Here is a 21,718-nt window from a genome sequence, read left to right on the forward strand (position 1 = left end):
CCTATCAAATTAATTCACCTTCTTAAAAGTATTTTCATACTTTCAAATATTTTTCAAATTGCAATATAATGTCATCCCACAGGCCAAGTGTCCCCTCTAGATTCGGCACACTGTCTAAAGTTTGACACTTGATATACAGAGAAACGATTTAGTTTTTGTTAAAACTACAAATTTAACAACTGGAAGACGAGAATAAATGGTAAGCATACAAAATGTTGAACCAAGAAAATTTTAAGATATGTATATTGATGGAATAGTTGGTAAAAGTAACAGTTATTTATTTCTGCGATAAGTCCATCACAAACGCCAGCTAAGCTGCCAACTCGGCTTGGGGCAAAGCTTTGGGCTTTGTGTGTTTTACATTTAATTTGTTTTGGGTTCTTTTCGTTTGTTTTCATCAATTTCTATATTTATTTTTCATAAATTCAAATACCAGTAAACATGGCCACTCGGTGCACTTACGGTCCACCCGATTCAGACTCTGATGAAAGCTACGATGGTTTTGTGTTTTCCGATCAGGTAAGATTTGGATTGAATCCACATTGTCCTTATCATTCCCTATTTTAATTTTCCTTCGTTCTTAGATACAACCGAAGAAGCGTGAAATATATGTAGCTCCTGACCAGCGTCTCTATGATTCTCTTTTTACTGGTGATGTGACAGCTGTAGCCGAGGAAATCAAATCTCTACGTTTTCGGATTAATGCACGTTTCCGTGGTGGCTATACCATGCTGATGCATGCCTGTCGCGAGGGACATTATGAATTGGTCGAGTATCTGATTAAGGAATGCTCCGCTTCCGTCAATATGAACGTGGATTCGGTTACAGCCCTAATGCTCGCATGTGATAGCACTCGTTCAGATGGTGAGATAGTTGAGAAAATCGTGCGCCTTCTGCTCGACCATGGAGCTGAAATCAATGCAGCGGATCAATATGGTAGGACTGCGTTTATGTACGCCTGTCGCGGTGGTTTTATTGGTGCTGTGCGTCTTTTGATTGATCATGTTGACGAAAATGCAGTCGATAATTATGGATATACTGCCTTGTTTCATGCCATTGAAAAGAATCAACAGGAGATTGTGAAATTGTTGGTCGAAAATGGTATAAATCTCACTATGGTTAATAGTAGTGGTTATACACCGGCTCAGGTGGCCGAATTCCATGGTTTTAATGATTTACTCGAATGGCTGCCACGACCAAAGGAAACTTATTTAGTGCCCTCGAATTATTTAAGTTACAATTCTTTAAGTGATATTGTACCACGAATTTTTCTAAAGACCGATTGCCCAGAATATTTTCAAGATATTAATAGTATTCTCAGTACAATTAATATGGAAAAACAATTGGAACATTTTGCAAAGGCCAAAACCTCTCTGGCCGAATTTTTAACAATGGACGCATCCAAGCTTAAGGATGTGGGTATTATGTTGCCTATTTATCGCACAAAAATTTTAAAAGTTATCTTAGAGTGAGTTAATTATGGATACCCCAAGACCCAAAAACAATAACAATTCTTTTTTCTTATTGCAGTTTTCATCTTCATCATTGGACCTGCAAGAGCATAGCCAGAGTCAAGAAGAATGGCACCGATAAGTAGGTTGTCTCCACTTTTTATTTCAAAAAGTTTACATTATTTTTCTATTTTCAGTTTCTATGAGATACTTCTCTTGACGGCCAATCATTTGCAGCATTTGGTTATCATTCAATCCTCTTTGCGTTTCGTCAAACAAAATCTATTAAAGAATGAATTGGGAGAACTTACTGATGTCGATCTAATTAAACTGGAGAACAGCCTAAAGGCTTATCGCTCTATCGTAAAGGACTTGACACGAACAACTGAATATGCAAGTTTATATTAAAATTTAAATACAATTTATATATGTAATTTTTTACGTTTTTACAGCTTGGTTCTTTTAGCCCAAAGCAGAATCCTTTGTATATCGATTACCCGGAAATGTTGGCCGAACGTAAGCGTAAAAAAGTACGCAGTTATTTTAAATACACCATTATTTTGGGCATTTCTGTATATATTTGCTTTAAATGTAAATGGTTGTTGTAGTATGACACATAAAAAATCAAATTCCAGTACAAAATAATACTTAATTATATTATAAATACTATTTTCTGAAATACGTATATATAAAACAAAGTGTTCCTTTTGCCATTTAACTTGTAGGCATCAAATCAAAATAGTTTATACTAAGAAATATGAATTAAAAGTTTTTTGTTGAAGTTGATTAAACTTACTTATTGTTGTAGACTTTGATTAAAAATAGGAAATACTAAGAAATATGAATTAAAAGTTTTTGTTGAAGTTAATCAAACTTACTCATTGTTGTAGACTTCGATTATAACTAGTTTATACTAAGAAATATGAATTAAAAGTATTTTGTTGAAGTTAATAAAATTACTTATTGTTAAACGAAAAAAGGCACAAAAAGAAATTTAAAATTCTAACGGCTTCGATAAAATACCAAAAATATTAGAATCAGTGTTGGAAATTTTACAACACTGTTAAATGCAAATGATTTGTTTACATTTTATTTTGCCGCCATGTCAAAGGAGTTCGATCCAGGAATCATAAAGAAACTCGATGAAGTTGTTGTTAATCGCATTGCCGCTGGTGAGATTATCCAACGTCCAGCCAATGCCCTGAAAGAACTGCTGGAAAACAGTTTGGATGCCAAATCATCACAAATCCAAGTACAGGTTAAAGCTGGTGGCCTAAAGTTACTGCAAATCCAAGACAATGGGACAGGAATACGTAAGGATGATTTGGGCATAGTCTGTGAACGTTTCACAACCTCCAAGTTGTGCAAATTTGAAGATCTAACCCAGATAGCCACATTTGGGTTCCGTGGCGAAGCTTTGGCTAGCATCAGCCATGTCGCCCATATGCAAATCCAGACCAAAACAAAACAGGAACCATGCGGCTACAAGGCCAGCTATGCGGATGGAAAACTGCAAGGAGCGCCCAAGCCTTGTGCTGGAAATCAGGGAACTATTATCACCATTGAGGACTTGTTCTATAGTATGCCACAGCGAAGACAGGCTCTAAAATCTCCGGCCGAAGAGTTTCAGAAACTCTCCGATGTAGTATCCAAATATGCTGTACACAATCCCCATGTGGGATTCACGCTTAAGAAACAGGGTGAAGCCCAGCCCGCTCTCAAGACTCCGGTTAATAGCTCAAGGAAAGAAAATATACGAATAATTTATGGTTCTGCCATATCCAAAGAGTTGCTGGAGTTGACCTATAAAGATGATACATTTAAATTTCAAATGGATGCACTGCTTACCCAGGTTAACTATTCCGCCAAGAAAGGGGTCATGTTGTTATTCATTAATCAACGGCTCGTGGAGTCACCAGGTAAATTCTGTACAGATTTTTGGTTTTTTCTTTTTATAACTATTTTGTGTCTTTTATGTTTCAGCTCTGAAATCATCTCTGGATGGTATTTACTCTACGTATTTGCCACGAGGCCAGCATCCGTTTATCTATATGAGTCTACAGTTGCCGCCTCAAAATCTTGATGTCAATGTGCATCCCACCAAGCATGAGGTTCATTTTCTATACCAAGATGAGATCATTGAACGCATCAAGGAGCAAGTTGAGGCCCAATTATTGGGCAGTAATGCCACTAGAACCTTTTACAAACAACTTAAGTTACCGGGAGCATCGGATGTTTTAGATGAAACACAAGCGAGTGATAAAACTCGTCTTTATCCCAAAGATTTCATAAGAACCGATTCACAAGAGCAGAAATTGGACAAGTTTCTGGCTCCACTTAAGCAATCCGATTCGGGTTTGTCCTCTGCATCTGCAAATAGCACTTCATCTGGCAGTGAGGTTAATGCCTCGCAAGATGAAAGTTTCCGTGCGGTGGCTGCCCGCAAATCCAAGGAAGTTCGCCTAAGCAGTGTCCTAGATATGCAACAAAAAGTGGAACGATCCTGCAATGTTCGTTTGCGAAGCATCCTAAAACAACTCGTCTATGTGGGATGTGTGGATGAGAGTCGTGCCCTCTTTCAGCATGAGACCCAGCTCTATATGTGCAATACTCGTCTATTTAGTGAGGAATTGTTCTACCAGCGTTTGGTCTATGAGTTTCAGAATTGTCCAGAGATTTGCTTGCAACCAGCTTTACCTCTGCAAGATCTCTTGGTCATTGCAATGGACAGCGAAGCTGCTGGTTGGACACCAGAAGATGGTGATAAACTAGAACTAGCATCCAGTGCTGCCGCTATACTTGAGCAAAAGGCTCCCATAATGCGAGAATACTTCTCATTACGCATTTCTCAGAATGACAATGGATCTGTGGTTCTCGAATCCCTTCCTGCCTTGCTGGCCAAACATATGCCGAGTATCACACAATTGCCACTTTATTTGCTGCGTCTGGCCACCGAGGTAGAATGGGAACAGGAGGCACAATGCTTTGAAAGTTTCTGTCGCGAAACAGCTCGCTATTACAGTCAATTGGATTGGCAGGATGAGGATAATGGATTGCAACAGAAATGGTATATGGAACATGTACTATTTCCAGCCTTTAAGAAATATTTACTACCACCGGCTAGACTTAAAAAACAGATCTTTGAGTTGACGAATTTATCTTCACTTTATAAGGTCTTTGAGCGATGCTAAGAATGAAGTTTTAACTGAATTTAAGTTGAATGTTTTTCCATCTTTTTTTATGTATTAAAGCTTGCTTGTATTGTTTAATATATTAAATTGTGTGTACAACATTTAGGTAAGGGCAAAAGAAGATAAAACTCAAACTCAAAAGGGCTAATTCTACTAATCTTTTATAACTTTTAGGTCAAATCTGGTTGACGAAAACGTTGAACACGCTCCGTATTCTTGACATGCTCCTTTAAAAGTTGCATTATTTCGGTATTGTATTCTGCTGGTGTGGTTTTCACATCTGTGGCCCAATAATAGATGTCCCAGTCATTGCTTACACCATTGATTAACTGATCATAGATGGCGGTCTGTTCCTCATTAAAATTCTTCAGATACTTGGCCGCAAATGTGCTCAATAGCAGATCATTCTCCAGCATTCCGCGCTTTCGAGACTGATACACCAATCTGCAAAGTAAAAATGGCCAATAAATTGGGATATAAAGGACCCAAAATAGAATTTAGTCACCGTTGCTTGCGTATCTCCAATGGCTCATTGGGTCTTTGAGGATATTCTGGCAAGGGCAAATCTGGACCATCATAATCGACTATGACATCATTGATGGGTAGTGCTGGCGGTTCCGCAGAAGCAGTTCCGGCTGCTCCACGTTGCCATGGCATGAAAATCCATCGAGAAATTTCTCGTGTCAACTGCAATTTTCGAGGACAAAAATAGAAATGTTTAGTGGGTAAGATGCAAGCTTATGCAATCTCTAAATTTTCACATTCACTTACATTTAATTGACGCAACATGACGAGAAAATAATTTGTATTTTTTGTACAAAAACAAAAAACTCTCTTTCTATTTATCTTTATTAATGACTGAAAATTGAAGTTAAATTAAAATTTTGACATTTCGCGCCGGCTAGTGATGTTTTTGAATTCGATAACAAATCACTTATTAATAACACAGCTGTTGACTTAAAAAAAAACTTTAGAAAATAAATTTAATGCAGTGCCAAATCAAAACCTCCGATATAGTTCAGAAATAATAAACTTAATATTAGTTTTTTTTAAATATTTTCAATAACTTTTAGTGGCTTGAAAATTATATAGTTGTATTGAGTTGAATTGCTGACTCCGTTGCAAAATTAATAGCAAATTCTCTGCATCAAGGATTCGTCGGTGCAGTCACTAGGATGAATCCACAAAATATTCCATGCATCGAAAATGATCATTGGGTTAACATTTCCCAATTGTCTCCTTGCATATGTTTACTGGGCAATGTTTTGATTTTGGTTTTTTTTTCCAGTGTTGTTTTTGTTTTCAAAGTGTGCGGTTGTGCGGTCGGTCGTTTTGAAAATCTAAAGGAAAATCTGAAAATCGCATACAAATTTTTGAGAAACGAATCTTGAAACAAAATCGTAATCAAATTGGTAAAAAAGTATGGCAAAATCTAAAGGCATTTCTCAGATCAATTATAATGCTATGAAAATATTTTCGCCATTCTGAATTTGTTTGTGTTTCGTGTGTGTGTTTTTTGTGTGTCGGGTATTCGCGCGCGGTAAACCCAAAAAGTAAACAACGAAAGAGGTGAAAAAAAGCAAAGCAAAATGAAATAAAATTAAATTTAGTTAATGTAGATTTTTGTGGAATCTTGTGTACTAGTAGTGAGTGTGTGTGTGTACGTTGGTGCATGTTGGTGTGAGTGTTTATAAAATATTTCAAATCCCGGCCAAGCAAATAAACAAACAGCAAAAGGCAAACAAAAACAAATAACAACAACAACAATTTTGCGGCCAAAATGCCGGCGACAGCGAATTTGTTGGTGTTGTTGTTGCTGCTGCTTGTGTCCGTCGTGAGTGTTGTTGTTGTGGATAGCAAGAAAATTGTGTTGTTGCAACAACAGCAACAGCCGCAGCAGCAACAGGAGTCTACCGAATCCTCCACAACGCTGAGGCCGTTAACAGATAGAGGTAAGAAAAAGACAAAACAATAAAGTGTATCTCTCTTCCCCCCACAACAACACATGTGCATTTGTTTTCTGTGTGTGTGTGTGTATGTGCTGCATCTCTCTTAATTGTTGTTAATCTGTATTCTGCAGTGCATTAACCTGGAGGCGTCGCTTGAGTAAACACACACATACACCTCCGGTGTTTTTCCCCCACACCCCTGTTCCTGCTCTCGTTGCCACACTTACTTGGCATTCTTTTGCATCTCCCTCTCACTCTCGCATATGTACTGTACAGATACTTGCTTATGCCAAAAATAACAACGGTTTTCTTATACGCCTTTCCCCTCTCGCCTACATCTCTTTCTCTCTTTTCTGTGGCCTCCTCCTCCGCCACACTCCCCTCATCCACAACTCATCCGCGAGCCTTCACTTTGTTATGCAAATTCTTTGTTTTTGCCCACAAAAACAAAATTTGTTGTTTTTGTTTTTTCTCTGGATTTGCATGGAATTTTATTTGCTACATATAAATGTTTGTGCAGTTTTTTGTACGTGTTTTTTTTTTTTTTTGGCGGGGGGTTTCTATCTTTTCTCCATCTACAATTCAATTTTTTTTTTGTGTGTTTGTGGGGCATTGCTCCTAATCCTTCGATTCGGGAACACCAAAACTAGATACATTGATCCAGGTATATTTGTTTATACGTATGTATATGTAAAAATCTTGGCATTGTATTGAAATTCCGATGACAATTGCTTTGGTTATAACAAATAAGAAATATTTTGTAATTTTACCTGAAAATTGTTTACGAAAATGATTAAGAAAAAGCTAAATCAACACACGAAAACTCGAATATTTGATTGAAAATGTTAGAAATTTATCTAAATTTCAAATTCTTCGTAGGATCTTATCTTTCTTAGTCTTAATTGGGAGATAAAATAAGTGACGGACTTTGAAATGGGAGATGGAATAAGCGAATAACATGAAAGCCGCTTTTTATACAATGCACCCATAGGGTAAAATGGTATATTAAAGTCGCCAAATTGTATGTCACAGGCAGAAAAAAGCATTTACGACCTGATAAAGTATATACATATATTGTTTATCAGGATCAGCATCCATGTCCGGCCGTCTCTCCTTATGAACATGTAGATCACGGAGACTCTAAGAGCTAGAGACCTCCTGTAATACCTGCGGTGTTCAAGTTTATTCAAAATTTTTGTCACGCCACCGCAAATGAGATAAAACTGATTTTCTCAAAAACTAACAAAGCTAGAACCACAAAATTTGGTAATTAGATTTTTATAGTATACGCGCAGATTATGATTATTTAACAATTTTACCACACCTAGTTTCGCCTACAGAGTCTAGAAGAAACCGATTACCTCCTGCAATTTTTTGATTATCGAAACCAACCAAATCGAGCACACTAATGAGCACTTTAAATATCTACCAACTTACCAAACTTTATTCAAATCGGACTAAGAACATGCAAAATATACGTATTAACTAGTTTTACTAGGCGGTCCATAAGGGCCGAGTTGGTCGTAGGCAAGGGACGGCGGTAGTGTGCTCATCTTTTTTTGTGAAACAGTAGATACCAAAAATTGCATTAAATTCTTTGGAATGTCAAAATTTCCAATCATTGGCCCATTAAAAATGTATAACTCTATGACCACTAATTTTGGCAGCTTCCAAGAAGATTAGAAACTTTAAGAGAATTTGATATAAACAAATTGAAAAATTTACAAATGATAATACAGAAAATTGATCATTTGCCAAGCAAATTGTTAGTTATTGCGCAGTCCGTAATAATAATAAATAAATAAATTTAAATAAATTATGTACACGAGAGAGAGAGAGAGAGAGAAGCAAAGGCAACAATTTGTGTTGGGCCACTTCATTTTTCCTCTCATTCATTAAATTTATTTATTTTTTTTCTTCTTATTATGCATGCACATGGATGGATGGATGGATCCAGGCCTTTGGGCGGTCCCCATCTATCTGTCGCAGTCGCAGTGTCTCCATGTCTCTGTCGTTGATGTCTCTCTATCACACTTGAGAGAGACAGATAGACAGACAGAGGGGAGGAGAGAGAGAGAGTGAGAGAGAAAGAATCATCATGGAAATAAATAAATAAAATTAAAGTAAGCATTTCCTCATTTTAATGTTGAGCCCGAGACGCTATGCCACATTATTTGCCTTACACACACACATAAATTGAACTCAAGAGAGGGGAGGAAAACCCCCAGAAACGCAGACGACAAAGCAAAGAGGAGAAATCAATCAAAAAACGAAGCCAAGTGGAAGATTATAAGGGGGTAAACTGCCGGCTGGACAGAAGGATTAAGTAAGGCTATCAATAAAAATTTTCGTCAATTGACCTTTGTACAAAAAACATGTATGTATGTATGCACTAGAGATCATTCAAAGCGACAGCTGAGCGATTTTATTCAATAATGAATCGAGTAAATAAGTCTTAAAATGAGTCTAATAAATAAAAGTCCTGAAATAGTAGTCAAATACATTCATTCGAGTTTGTACTCAATCAAACAAACGACCCTCAAAACTTGGCCAATTCAAAGTTGAAGTCCTTGGGATTGACTAAAAGTCCTTAAAAATAAACCAACAATTAACAAAGTATTCATTTCGACTCAAGTGGATTTCTCTGTAACTACCAAGATTCCAGAGAATCACAGAGAATCATCAAATGGCTTAATATACTTAAGTAAAAGAGTTGGAAATCTTTTACTTTAAAGCACAAAGTGAATGATTAAGTGATCAGCGCCCTTTGAGTTTTTGAATCATTCTGAATCGTTTGAAATAATTTGAATATTCAGAGTAATGTAATTATATGATTTATTAATGCGGTTTTATCCACAATCGTTTCCATTATCCCCGACGGAACTACCTTTTAAAATTGCTTTATTAGGGGGAAACTCCACTTACGTCGGGGTTCGAACTCGAGAACAACAGTCAAAATGTATTAGTATATTTGAATATTTTGTACTCAAACAAATTTTATTCACGGGTAATCAGAGTAAACAAAGTTTTAAGTGTAATCTAATAATTTATTCATTGAATATCCATTGTTTAAATTGAATACTCATTTAAAAAGTACTTGTATAACTGAATATTTTGTATTCAAACACAATTTATTAACGAGTATTCAGAGAAAACGAAACTTTAACTAAGTTTTTGAATACTTGAATATTTTGCATTCAAATAATCGTATTTCAGAGTAAATGAAGCTTAAACAATATTCATTTAGCCCTCTAATTTTAGACCTACTGAATATATAAGAATGATTGTGAGTATGTATCTATATTTTCTTTCATTTGTTCCTTCTCCCCACCCCTCTAAAAGGGGATGGGGTAGGCGGGTTATAACAAATTGTGCCCGCTTCAGTATTCGAGTGTGTGCCTCTGCCTTCGGGCGGCATGAAGTAGCACCATATAAAAGCAATGTAATGTCTGCCTGCGGGACATAAGGGGCGGGTGGTGGATTCTTTTGCTTCTGTTGCTGTTGCTGCTTCTTCTGCTGCACAACCCCTAATAGTCCATTGTCCCCGTCACCGGCACCGTCCCCGTCCAAGTGCCCTCAACCCTGTGTGCAATAGGAAGAATTGCGGAAATCGTTTATCATGTCGCCAAACGAATGTGTTTTAATAATTACTGTCGGCATTCAAACCAAAAAAAAAGAAGAACAAAACAAACGAAACACTTGCAATCGACCCAGTGATATCCTGTAATAAGGACTTTTAAACTTTTAAAGTAAAACTTTCCAGAAAATTAAAACAATTTACCAATTTGGTGAGCCTTTTTTATGGTAACAATTCAAGACATGAAAGGTCTATAGGTCTAACATCAAGGTGGTTGAACCTGTTAATGAGAGGAATGTGGCATAAACTTTTGATTTTTTCTGGTTTTGACTGGAAAAACTTTACTGTCACTTGGTAAAACTTGAAAAGTTTTGTTACAAATATTAATAACACATTTGACGGAATGCCTTATGATTTAAATGAGTTTTTTTTTTGAATAAATTGTTTTTTATTTTAACTGTCATGTACTTAAAGACTAGTAAATATTATTATTTAAAAGGGTTAATATTTTTTAACCTAAATTAAAAAGAAATAAATTTTTACAGATATGTAAGTATATTGTTTTTTGAGTCATTTCATAACATAAACTTGGCATTTAAGCCGGCTCGAGCCTTCGAGCCATTCAGACTTTGCAAAAGAACTCCAAATTGGAGGTGGAAAACTTTTGATTACTATCGAGTTATCGAATTTTTCCTCATTTTGAATAATGTGGCAACATTCACCATCATCAATAACAGAAGAAGCAGAAATATGGATAAGGAATAAGCTTATAATAAAATATGTATTCTAATAATGTAATTAATTAAAAAAGAAATATAATTGTATTTTTTAAGAAACCTTGTTATTTAATTTGGATCTAAACATACTCTTAAGATATAGTTATTTTTTATTATCTTAATAAAGAAAAATATATATTTTCTTTTATATGAAAATTCAACTAAAGAAATGTTAATCGAAAGAATAAAATGTCAAAGAAGCATATGCGGACCTTGCCTACTTATAATTTTTATATTTTAATATTTGAGTTTCACTTTTCATCAATGCCAAACAACATTTTGAGCGATAGAATATCGAGAATATCGAATGGGACCATTGTCGTAAGTTTGCCAGTTATACGCCCTTACAATGTCTTCAAAGCTAAAACTAGTTAGGAATTACAACTAAATTAAGCGAAAAAAGGAAGAAAATTTTTGAAATTGCTGTACAGAAATCAAGAAAAAGAATTAATAAATTTTTGCTCCTTGCCTAAAATTTAAAAATACTTATGTATATACAAAGAAATCTCTACAGTCGAATAGCTTGAATAGTTTCTAGAAAAAGAGAAACTCAGGCTCAAATTCTATTTTTTGATGTCTTAAGGAATCAAGTAAGAATACTAAAGGATAGCAGCCTGTTGCTAAATGACCTTAAAACACGCAATACACATCTTACTTAAATCCAAACTATTAAGATTAGTTCCCGAATCAATTAAAAGTAGTTGCACATACAAACAGGAATATTGTGTGCAAAAGGTCTTTAACAAATCGGTTAAAGGGAACACAACCTCAAGAAAATTTGCAAAGGAAAGGCCAAATGGAAGAAACAAGGTAAGAAGAAGGTAAAGAAAAGTTTCGGTTGTCGTCTGGTTGTCTTGTGACTGCTTTCTTTGTTTGTTCGTTTGTTTGTTTGCCTTACACTGGCGCTCGCCCCAAGTTCAAGAGCAAAACGATAACCTGAGCACAGGCGATTAAGTAAGAACAACAACAACAACGACAAGGCAACAACAGCAAAATGCCAATAACAAACAAGTTTTGTGTGTGTGAGGAGAGACTCAGACTTGGATTCAGACTCGGATTTGGACTCACACATAAGTCACACCTGCTTAACCAAAAGCAGCAGCCCAGAGGCTCAAGCCCCCCTCTTCCCCACCCACCAACCAAACAAACGCAAAGGGGGGAAGAAAAAAAAAATGAAAAGCCAAGAAAATGAACAAAAGACAAAAGATAAAGAAAAAACTAAACACCACGAAGTTGTTATACACTTTATACCGTGGAAATTTCTTAACTTTTACGTACTTTTCCTTTTCTTTTTTTTTTTTTTGAGAAATGGGCAACAAGAGAATTACCAAGGGGATTTCAGTTGCTTTGCAAATTTTAAAGTTAGGAAATTGGTATCAAGAGAACAGGTTTAATCTTAAAGAAAACGATTCCACGAGCTTAACTTTTGGGTCACCTCTGAAGTTTATTTTCTAGTTTTTTGTGTTATTATTAACATAATTTTAAAATTGTTTAGCAGAAAAACAGTTAAATATGGCTATTACTGGCTAAAGCAGAGCTGTCAAGTTTCGAAATAGTGTTGTGGTTACGTTAATGCTGCAGAAGTGCCAAATATCACATAAAGATGTTAAGAAAACGCTTTATAAACGAAAATATTATTCAGTATACTCGACTTCTGTGACTCTTTTAAAACAAAAATGTTGTTTAGAGAGAACTTACCAACACTAAACACACAAAATGGCAACTTTTGCGTCTTGTTGCGTTTTTCAACCCTGAAAATTTACCAAATAGTCAAACAATATAATAAAAGTAATGTACATTCTCTGCGAAAGTGTATAAAACGGCAAAAGCCAAAGACGAGAACCAAAACAAGCCGGCCGGCCGGCTAGCTGACTGGTTGGCTAGTCTTGTCTTCAAGTTGCTTTTTTTATGAGTGGAATTCAGTGAAGATACTAAAATAGAAAGGGAGACATGAAGGAAAATCCAATCTGGAATGTGCTCTTCAAAATGAATAAAAATGAAAGGAAAGAAATCTAAATTGAATAATAAAATAATCAAAAAAATGTGTTGTGAATGCGAGAAAAATAAATAGAAAAAGGCTTTGGAATTATTTAATTTAGATTGTTGAAAAAGATCCATTCGATCGATATTCATGCCGAATAAAAAATGAAACTGAGAATGATTTGCAAAAATATATTTATAAAATCATGATGAGATACATAAATATATTTAAATTCGAACTATAAGCTTGATAAATTGTTTTTTTTTTTTTTGTGCCAATAATACGTTCTGATCGCATTATTATTTTATTTGACTGTTACTCATTCTTATTTGAATTTATCAGTTGTTTTGATATATTTTTAGATAGTTTTCTATAATTAACAAAAGAATTAAACTGTATACAAAAACTTTTATATGTAAACCACAGATATGATATCATTTATGGGTTTACTTTCTTGTCTGTACACAGATTGTTTGGCCATTTTATGGATATTGCAAATAATTCTTATTAAAATAAGTTTTAGGCCTGGAGGTGATTATGATTTGCAAATGGAAAGAGTTATTAGAATGTGTTTTTTTCTCCTCAAATCGAGGACTGTTTTTAAAGTTCTCGTCTTTCAAAGTTAAACCAAAACAAATACATGCTGGCGGCAATTATAACGCAGGATCGTGTGCAATTAAAGTTTCAGCCGTCGTTAGATTTAGCACAGATGTAATTCTAGTCCTGACCAGAAATGTAAGATTTAGAAAACAAAATAAAATGTTGATCATATTTTTTTTTGTAGTTAAGTGTAAAGAAATAATAATATGGTGGAAATTTTGGGTCGATTGTACTTTGCTTCAATAAAATCCTTCTAGGCCGAAATTCTTAATACTCGAATGCAAATTTTAAACCAAAAAAAAAAAGAACTTGTTGAACCACGAAGACCTCCTTTATGAAATTTCTTAACTACAATGGACAGTGGACAATTCAATATCACATAGAACTTCTATAATTAATCGCATTAACAATCCGCTTGAAAATGTTTTCTATGCAAATATGACTAATATAATGTTTTGCTTAGATTCCATGAAATTTCTAAAACGTAGCCCTTTATTTTGTATGAAGGTCTGGCTTTGTTGAACACGGATTCGCTGAACAAGGTATTTCTTAGAAATCTAACCCCGAAGTGATAAGTGAGGAAGGTCCATGTAAACCTAGACCCAATCAACAAAGTTCAAAATAAAGACGATTTTTATTAATTCTTAGAAAATGTACAGTTCTAGTTTGTTTAACTTTACGGTTGTATATATGGATGTACTTATATTGTTTGTAGCTAATTTTTACGACAACTGCTTTTTAATATTCTTAAGTAAACAAATATATTTTATACGACTTGAAGAATAATGTGTTATGAAAGATACAAACTTTAATTTTGGAAATGATCAGATATGACCAACGAATTATTTTTAAAAATATTTTACACAAAAGAAGTAATAATCATTTTAAAATTAAATATTATTACTCACAACTGAAAGTATTGATAGAAATATTCATTTGCATCATTTCAAGAGCTGTAAATTTCTAATATGTATATGTATGTATATTTTTTGTGAGTAATTTAAAATGATTTAAGTTGTTTGAAATTTATACTAAATAAAATCCGCAGTTAGAGAAGTGGAAGCCCTGGAAAAAGTTATGAAAAAGTTTCCCAAATGCGAGTAGATTTATCTAATATTAACTATTTCTGTGTTTTTTCTCTGGTCCTTGATTCTGAAAGTCATATTCGTTTTGTCAGGCTCCTTATAAAGGTCCCGAAGGTGAAGCCTCTCTTGATATTGCCTTAATCTCTTGAGAAAATTTAATATATTTTTTGTTTTTTACCTAAATGATTCTCGTAAAGAATAAATTAATGGCTAATCGAATTTTAGTCAAACTTCCTGCTATCCCAAGAGTTGGACAAATATAGTTTATAATCGATAAATATATTAATATAAGATGCAAGTTTCAGTTGATAATTATCAATGAGCTTTAGTTTTAAATTTCACACATTATTACGCACTTTAAGTACGAGTTCCTAGCCGATCCTCAATTGGCTAAAAGCCAGGAAGTGGTCATATATCAGTCTGACTGACTGTCTGACGGACTGAAGGCCTATCAGTCTCTGTCTGTGCAACCAAAACACATACATACATTTTAACATTACGTTTACTTTTTATTTTTATTTTATTGTCTTCTTTTACGTATGTAATGTTTGTGTGTGTGGCTTTTTTCATATTGATTTATTGCACAATTTATGGTTGTTGTTGGTGCATCTGAAGCTGAGTGAAGCTATAAGAGGGTTGCGGTGTTGCTTGAACATGACGCATAATCATAACCATGATGGGGAACCGGGGACCAACCAACCAACCATCCAACCAACCAACCGACCGACCGGTTCATAAACAGAGAACAAAGACGCCAACGTCAGAGTCTAGACAAAATGCCCTATATGGGGTTATATATACGATAGATATTATTATGAGTAAGACACATTGCAAGAGAATTGTAGAGAGAAATGCTTAAATATGGCAATAAGTTAATTTTTTTTTTTTTTTAGGAGGTAATTGTCACAAACGGAAATGAGAAAGTCAAATGATTTGAAGTAGATCTTGAGCCACGAGAATAATACAACAAATAACAATTAATAAATAGTGTAAAATTTACAACAATAACAACAACAACAACAGCAACAATTTATCCATTCAATTGAGAAATTGCATTTAATTAGTTGGCAATTTAAAATTCATGACGCACACTGAAACAAAACGCCGAAACAGGAAGGAGAAGCTGAGTGGTTACACACACACACACACACACACACTTACACACAGAGAGAAACATTGCTCTTCTGAGAATATTAAGATGACAGAATAGAATGGATATCATACAAAAACGAAACACAAAATTTTCGTCTTAAATTTATGACTGCAAACTTTGACTAGAGAAAAAGATTTAGAACTTGGAGAAATTATAGAATTTTTTTTCCTCAGGATATGTATATGCATTGAACAAGTGCTCAACAAATTTGACATTAGTTTGCTACATTTCGAGTAGAGATGGACTTGGGTTTTGCCATGTAACTACCAAAAAAAGGCTAGTTTCATGTTAAGAAATCAGCAAAATGCTTTTCAGATGTCGTTTCGCAGTACGTTAGCAAAAAAGGGCTACAATTAGTATCTCAAAACTCTTTGAGCTTTCTTGAAAATTTAGTAAATCTCATTTAAATTGCATAGGTTTGAGTTTTGATAGTAGCATAAAATATGAATAATAAAACATTTCCAATAGCTTCGACAAAAAACCTAAACTATCTGTGTGTATTTTCGATTAAACGTTATGAACTAGAAATATGTCTATAATAAATTTCTTTATTAATCGATGCCTTATTGAGCCTCAGTATTTTCAATCCCGTTCTGTACCCTAAAAAGGCGAGACATGACCATTTCTAGTTCGGAAAATAGAGAATATCAAGAAAGCAATGGAACTTTTATCGATTTGTTCTAAATACCGCGTTTGTGTAATACTAAGTTGCTAGTGCTATCAAAAGTTTATAGGTTCAACTTAGGATAACAAGCTTTGATCCTTTTTTCACCTTATACAAAAAATACCAAATAGAATCATGAACATAGGTGACTTTGTTTTACTTATTAAGATTTTTCTTAAGAATGCTTAAGAATGCAATGGCTTTTGACATGGCCTTGTTAAAAACTATATGTATTCATTTTAACTATTGTGTTTATTTTTCCTTGTAATGTATATTTTATTTATATTATATTATATTTTAGTAATTTATTAACGAAACTGCACCAACCATTGTGTACATTAAGGTTTAACTGATGATTGATTTTCATATTTATGTCCCAATAAGAAAAATACACTTTCTTTACATTTATTTAAGATCGGAGTGACCACATAGATGCATTATTATTATTATTTTGTATAGGATATAGTTGTGAACTATTAACTTAACTATTTTTTACAAGCTCTAGCAACTATGCCCATCCGCCCAGCGGCTTGGACAATAACTACATCAAATAGAGTGACCTGGGACTCGAACCGTGATCCTCGTTATTAATGATTGGGCCACACAAACAACACATCTCTATATATATATACATATATGTATTTTCGTTCGATATTCTGAAGAAAACTTTTGAATTTTTGTTAAATTTTCTTGCCCATTTTTGAATAAATTTTTAATTGTTTAGAAATTTGCATTTATTTGTTTATTTTTTTGCTGAGTGTAGGCGGCTGTGTCTTAATGTGTCAGCTGGTAATGAGCTCACGCGCACACATACACACACGTACACGCTGCCTTCCTTCCGCTCTCCACTTCACCTCTATGAGCCTGTTGGCTTAAAAGTAGCATCTGATGTAGGCAAAGTTGTAGCTCTGACATGGCCGCGAACATTATGACATTTTAAATAATTTAAATCCAGTGTCGACAACATGCATTTGCTTTTCCCATTAACCACCCACCACCAGCCAGAATCCACCCACAATATGTGGCATGAGAGAGCCTCTAAACCACCCCCTCTCCTTGCCTACTCTTGTGTTTTTCCCCCTACCACTCCCTCTTTCCATCTCTCTTGCATTCAATTTAGTTTTAATTAGCAATGAGCATGAAATAATTGTACCAAAACCAAAAGCTACAAACTCAATGAGCGGCTCAAGTGGACCCAACCCGACAGCTTCCCCCAACCACCTCCACATTTCCCCCCTTTCACCCTTTATTATTATTTCTCTCTCTCGCTCATTGCTTACTTTTGGCATAATTACACTTATTTGCCTCGTTCTCATAATGAAAAAATATATTTTATAATTGCCTGGGCCAAGGGTTTTAGTTAGTTTTCACTCTTTTTTCCCGCGGCTACCCCCTAAAAACATTTTCAATGTTTTATTTTCATCTCCATTTTGCACTCGATTAAAATGAAATTTTGTTTTTTTGTTTTAATGGTCAAGTGTAGACAAGTTGAATGCGAAGCAAATTGAAAAAAAGCGGGGAAAAGTGAAGGAGAAATTCAAATATGTTTAACAGAAATGTTTGAATAATTGTCCGTAAACTTTGAAATTGGAATTGAAAAATGTTGCTGGCAAAACAAAAGGGAAATGGTATGAATTCGTCACTTTTTAAACTCCCATGTTTTAGATGGACAAAGTTGGCAATATTTTAGAGGAAAATGTTTCTTATACCTTAAATTGAATGTAATATTAAAAGTCAGACAGAAAGACTAAACGTTCTTATTTTTGACTTATACTGGTAAATGAATGAATGAATGAATTTATTTATTACATAGTGTTATTTTTTTTCCTATATAACTAAACACAATATTAAGATATACCAATGTCGGTTTTCATTCTCCAAAATTGTTTTTTTAAACCTAAAACGTTTTGAAATTATATTATATTATTATATATTATATTTTAAATTTTAAGTTATGTTTTCTATTGAAGGTGAAAACTGAGAATTTGAAAGCCAATTAACTTGATAAATTTATTTCAAAACTAAAGTCAAATGGTCTCTGAATAACACTAAAAATAGGCAAGCCCCGTCCAATCTGATAATTACAAAAATTAATTTCATTCGACGGTTAGGGAATCGTCTTTTCTTATTCAACACAATTTAAAAAGGTCGCTATATTGATTTAGTGTTGAAAACCGGAATAGAACTCCAAAAATTTGGAAAAAAACGAATTTTCCGGTTTTTTTTGCTATTTTTTTTTCAGTTTTTGGTTTCGAAAAAAAAAAAAAATGTTTGTTGGGTCATAATTTCTCTACAGAACCTTAAAAAAATAATGGAAATTGGACAAAGCAGTTTATATATATATTTATATTTATATATTATTTATATATGTATATAGATATGGCTAACAATAAGTACTAACATTAACCTCTCAAAAAAAAAAAGTTTCACAGGAAAAATGTTTTTAGTGTTCTGATGACATTTGAAGTTGTCTTTACCAAACCTTGAACTTCATCTGGGTCTTAAATATTCTGGAACAATTTTGGAAAGTTTGTCGCAGTGTCTTAGTTATTTGAGAATTATATGGTTTTTTATTTTATAACAAAGTAAATAGTTTCTTTTAAATGAAATGATTCTAATCTTTAAAAATGTTCTAAAAAAAAGAATGCTGCTTAATGAATTTTGTATTTAATAGTTATTAAAACAAACTTTAACTTTAAACAATTTGCAACTGTCTCTTGATAATAGTCCTTTCAAAATGCTCACCCAAATATTATTTTGATTTATTTTGAATCAATATTTACATTTATTTAAATAAAAACATTTGCATTTGCCCAAGGGATATTTATTTGACTCCCAAGTTTTGTTTTATTTGGAATCCTTTTGGATTATTACACATGAGGTGATTCGCAGTAATATGTATAAGCAAATTTCCATGTAATTGAAACATTTCAGTTGCGTCAAATACTTAAATAAACTTCATTTTCATTTTGCAATAGAAAGAAACACTTTGTTTTTATTTTTCGGATGCCCTTTTAATGTGCAAAATCATTTTACATTGTTTGTATTGCGGGTTAACATCATCAGAATGTGGTTTTGGTGTCCATATGTTTGTGTGTGTGTGTGTCTACTTTATGAAAAGGGTTAAGTTTAAGGGTGAACGGGTAGGGTAACGGGTAGGCTTAGGGTTTTTAGGGGAAGCTATGAGTAAGTACTTTGCCTCCCTACTATAACATTATTACTTGTGTTGCAGTAAATGTTCTAGTCATGTACCGACAAGCCACAAGCCATCATCACACACACACACACACAAAATATGTGCACAAAATGGACTCTTCTCAAGTGCATATGTAGTAGTAGTAGTCCGATACATATAGTCATTAGGAAGGTTTATGCTCTGTATGTTACACTTTATTCCTATTTCAATAATTAAAAAATGTCTAAAAAGGCATTAGTATAATGCAAAAATGTTGTAAAATAAAAACCGAAAAATCCGAATAGATTGAGTACTTAGATGGAAAATTTAATGTTAAAGGGGGAAGGTTTAAATTAAATACAATTTTTCATATACTTTTAACATATACTCACTCGAGAACATTCAGTAAATGGTTTGGGTCCAAATAAGCATTCTACATACATATATAGACATTTGAAAGCTTGATCACTATGCGACTATCTTCATGATTAGATCACAAACCTTTACAGTTGCGATTACCATGATTTTTACTTAATCTTACTGGCAAAAAATACTATGCTAATTGACATTTTAAAATATTCTTATCAAATCAAATGTATATAAAATTTCTATTAAAAAGACATTTTTTCCTTAAATTCATACTTTAAGGGTGTCATCTTGGATTCGTTTTTGTTTTTTTTTTTGATTCAGCTTAAATTATTCTTTGGAGTATTGAGAATATTATCCTAAAATAATTTTTTAAAATATCATTCAGAATTTTAAGATTTTTTTTTTGTTTTTTAAACACAAAACAAAAAAAGTGAAAACCACAATTTTTCATTTCCCCGAAAAAAAATCTCAAAATTCTAAAAAAAAATACAAAATTTAAGCTGAATCTAACGCAGGCTTTAACTTTAATTTTAGACGATCCTACTTTGAGTTATCTTTGCCTTCTTTTTGGGTTAATTTTGAAGGTCGAGAACTTTTTAAACAACCTTCGTACTAGTAAGGTTTTTTCTGTTTTGTTTAATTTGTTTTTTATTGAATAAACGTACTAGGAAGGTTTTTTCTGTTTTGTTTAATTCGTTTTTTATTCAATAAAAAACATTATTTGAATAACTTTTTTCGTTTTGAACTGATAATTTTGTTAAAAAGGATTTTAAAATCAGGCTCCCAATTAAAAATACCTTCTTAAGCTTTCATATCGCCACTAATTTGACGAAAAATGATTTCAGACTTGTTCTCGTTTTCGAAAAACAAATTAATAAATATATTTAGAAGACAGCTAAAAGATGTTTTTGTCAAGATTTTTAGATAAAAGTCAGATGGATTCTGAATAAGCAAAGAACAGCTTTAGAGTCTACAAAATTTGGACTAAGAATCGATTTCAACGAGGGCAAATAATAGCAAGAAAACATTGAAAATGAAGACGTATCTAATTAGAAATGAAGACGTACATATAAAACTTTGACTGTAGTTTAAGAAACTAAAAAGTTTGGGAATGGAAATGGATTTTAATGTGTAAGAATTATTGTGGTTAGGCAATGCGTGCTTATTTATTTATATATTTAAATATTTTCTCGACCACAAATTGCTAAAGTTAAGAAACTTTCTGTTTGCTCCTCCATTTGTGGCTAAGTGAAGTCTGATGAAACTGCTTCCTATATGATTGGGTTATGCGTTTATGTATTTATTCTTAGCTTGTTGAACTTTTTGCCAATTGAATATAAATTTTAATGGCATTTATGGCACACACTTGGATACTTTTGTCTGACTATGATATCAAGTGGCATTTTGATTGTTTGTTTACAATTTGAGATTTCTGACATGTTGATTTAAATTTTTTATTCAACTTTTGCCCCACGCATAAACCTTTTCATTGAACTATTGTATTGTTTGCCTGCCCCGTCTCCCTCCCGACGTCTATGCGGCACTTAAAAGCAACATTTATTGCTCATACGCCATGTTGTACGACTCTGGGCCTCCTCTGTGTTTGAGTGTGTTTGTGTGCAGGCCATGAAACATTTTACAAAGTAATTTAACCAAGCGTTGACAGCACAGCAAGGGGAGTGGGGACAGTCTGTGTGTGTGTGGCGGTGTGGGGAGCAAATTAATGATACGCAATTGCGGCAAATCG

The 21,718-nt window shown here is 33.7% G+C and overlaps 4 protein-coding genes across 5 annotated transcripts in view; 3 read left to right on the top strand and 1 right to left on the bottom strand.

The window, feature by feature from the left end:
• The first annotated feature begins 112 nt into the window (after window positions 1-112).
• Window positions 113-2,110, top strand: LOC6641037 (ankyrin repeat, SAM and basic leucine zipper domain-containing protein 1). 2 transcript variants are annotated; one of them, XM_023175129.2, is made up of 6 exons: window positions 113-199; window positions 437-519; window positions 585-1,468; window positions 1,531-1,593; window positions 1,649-1,844; window positions 1,904-2,110. In XM_023175129.2, exons 2-6 carry the CDS (start codon window positions 442-444, stop codon window positions 2,057-2,059), a joined length of 1,377 nt encoding a protein of 458 aa, XP_023030897.1. In that variant the 5' UTR covers window positions 113-199; window positions 437-441; the 3' UTR covers window positions 2,060-2,110. The 2 variants fall into 2 exon arrangements, with proteins under 2 accessions (XP_023030897.1, XP_002063698.1); XM_002063662.4 differs by lacking the exon at window positions 113-199 and having other exon boundaries at window positions 320-519.
• A 433-nt stretch (window positions 2,111-2,543) lies between these two features.
• On the top strand, window positions 2,544-4,642 carry LOC6641038 (DNA mismatch repair protein Mlh1). Its single transcript, XM_002063663.4, has 2 exons — window positions 2,544-3,370; window positions 3,435-4,642. Exons 1-2 carry the CDS (start codon window positions 2,554-2,556, stop codon window positions 4,640-4,642), a joined length of 2,025 nt encoding a protein of 674 aa, XP_002063699.2. The 5' UTR covers window positions 2,544-2,553.
• A 57-nt stretch (window positions 4,643-4,699) lies between these two features.
• LOC6641050 (succinate dehydrogenase assembly factor 2-A, mitochondrial) lies at window positions 4,700-5,542 on the bottom strand. Its single transcript, XM_002063664.4, has 3 exons — window positions 5,414-5,542; window positions 5,148-5,329; window positions 4,700-5,086 (listed from the first exon to the last, which is right to left on the bottom strand). Exons 1-3 carry the CDS (start codon window positions 5,429-5,431, stop codon window positions 4,813-4,815), a joined length of 474 nt encoding a protein of 157 aa, XP_002063700.1. The 5' UTR covers window positions 5,432-5,542; the 3' UTR covers window positions 4,700-4,812.
• Window positions 5,543-5,927: 385 nt separating this feature from the next.
• The window catches only part of LOC6640890 (low-density lipoprotein receptor-related protein 1), a 95,109-nt gene continuing 79,318 nt past the window's right edge, over window positions 5,928-21,718 (top strand). The window contains exon 1 of the mRNA XM_023175004.2: window positions 5,928-6,594. Within this exon, the coding sequence (XP_023030772.1) occupies window positions 6,423-6,594 (172 nt within the window). The 5' untranslated portion in view covers window positions 5,928-6,422. The remainder of the gene's footprint in view (window positions 6,595-21,718) is intronic.

The sequence above is a fragment of the Drosophila willistoni genome (assembly GCF_018902025.1).
Source record: "Drosophila willistoni isolate 14030-0811.24 chromosome 2L unlocalized genomic scaffold, UCI_dwil_1.1 Seg168, whole genome shotgun sequence".
Classification (NCBI taxonomy): domain Eukaryota; kingdom Metazoa; phylum Arthropoda; class Insecta; order Diptera; family Drosophilidae; genus Drosophila; species Drosophila willistoni.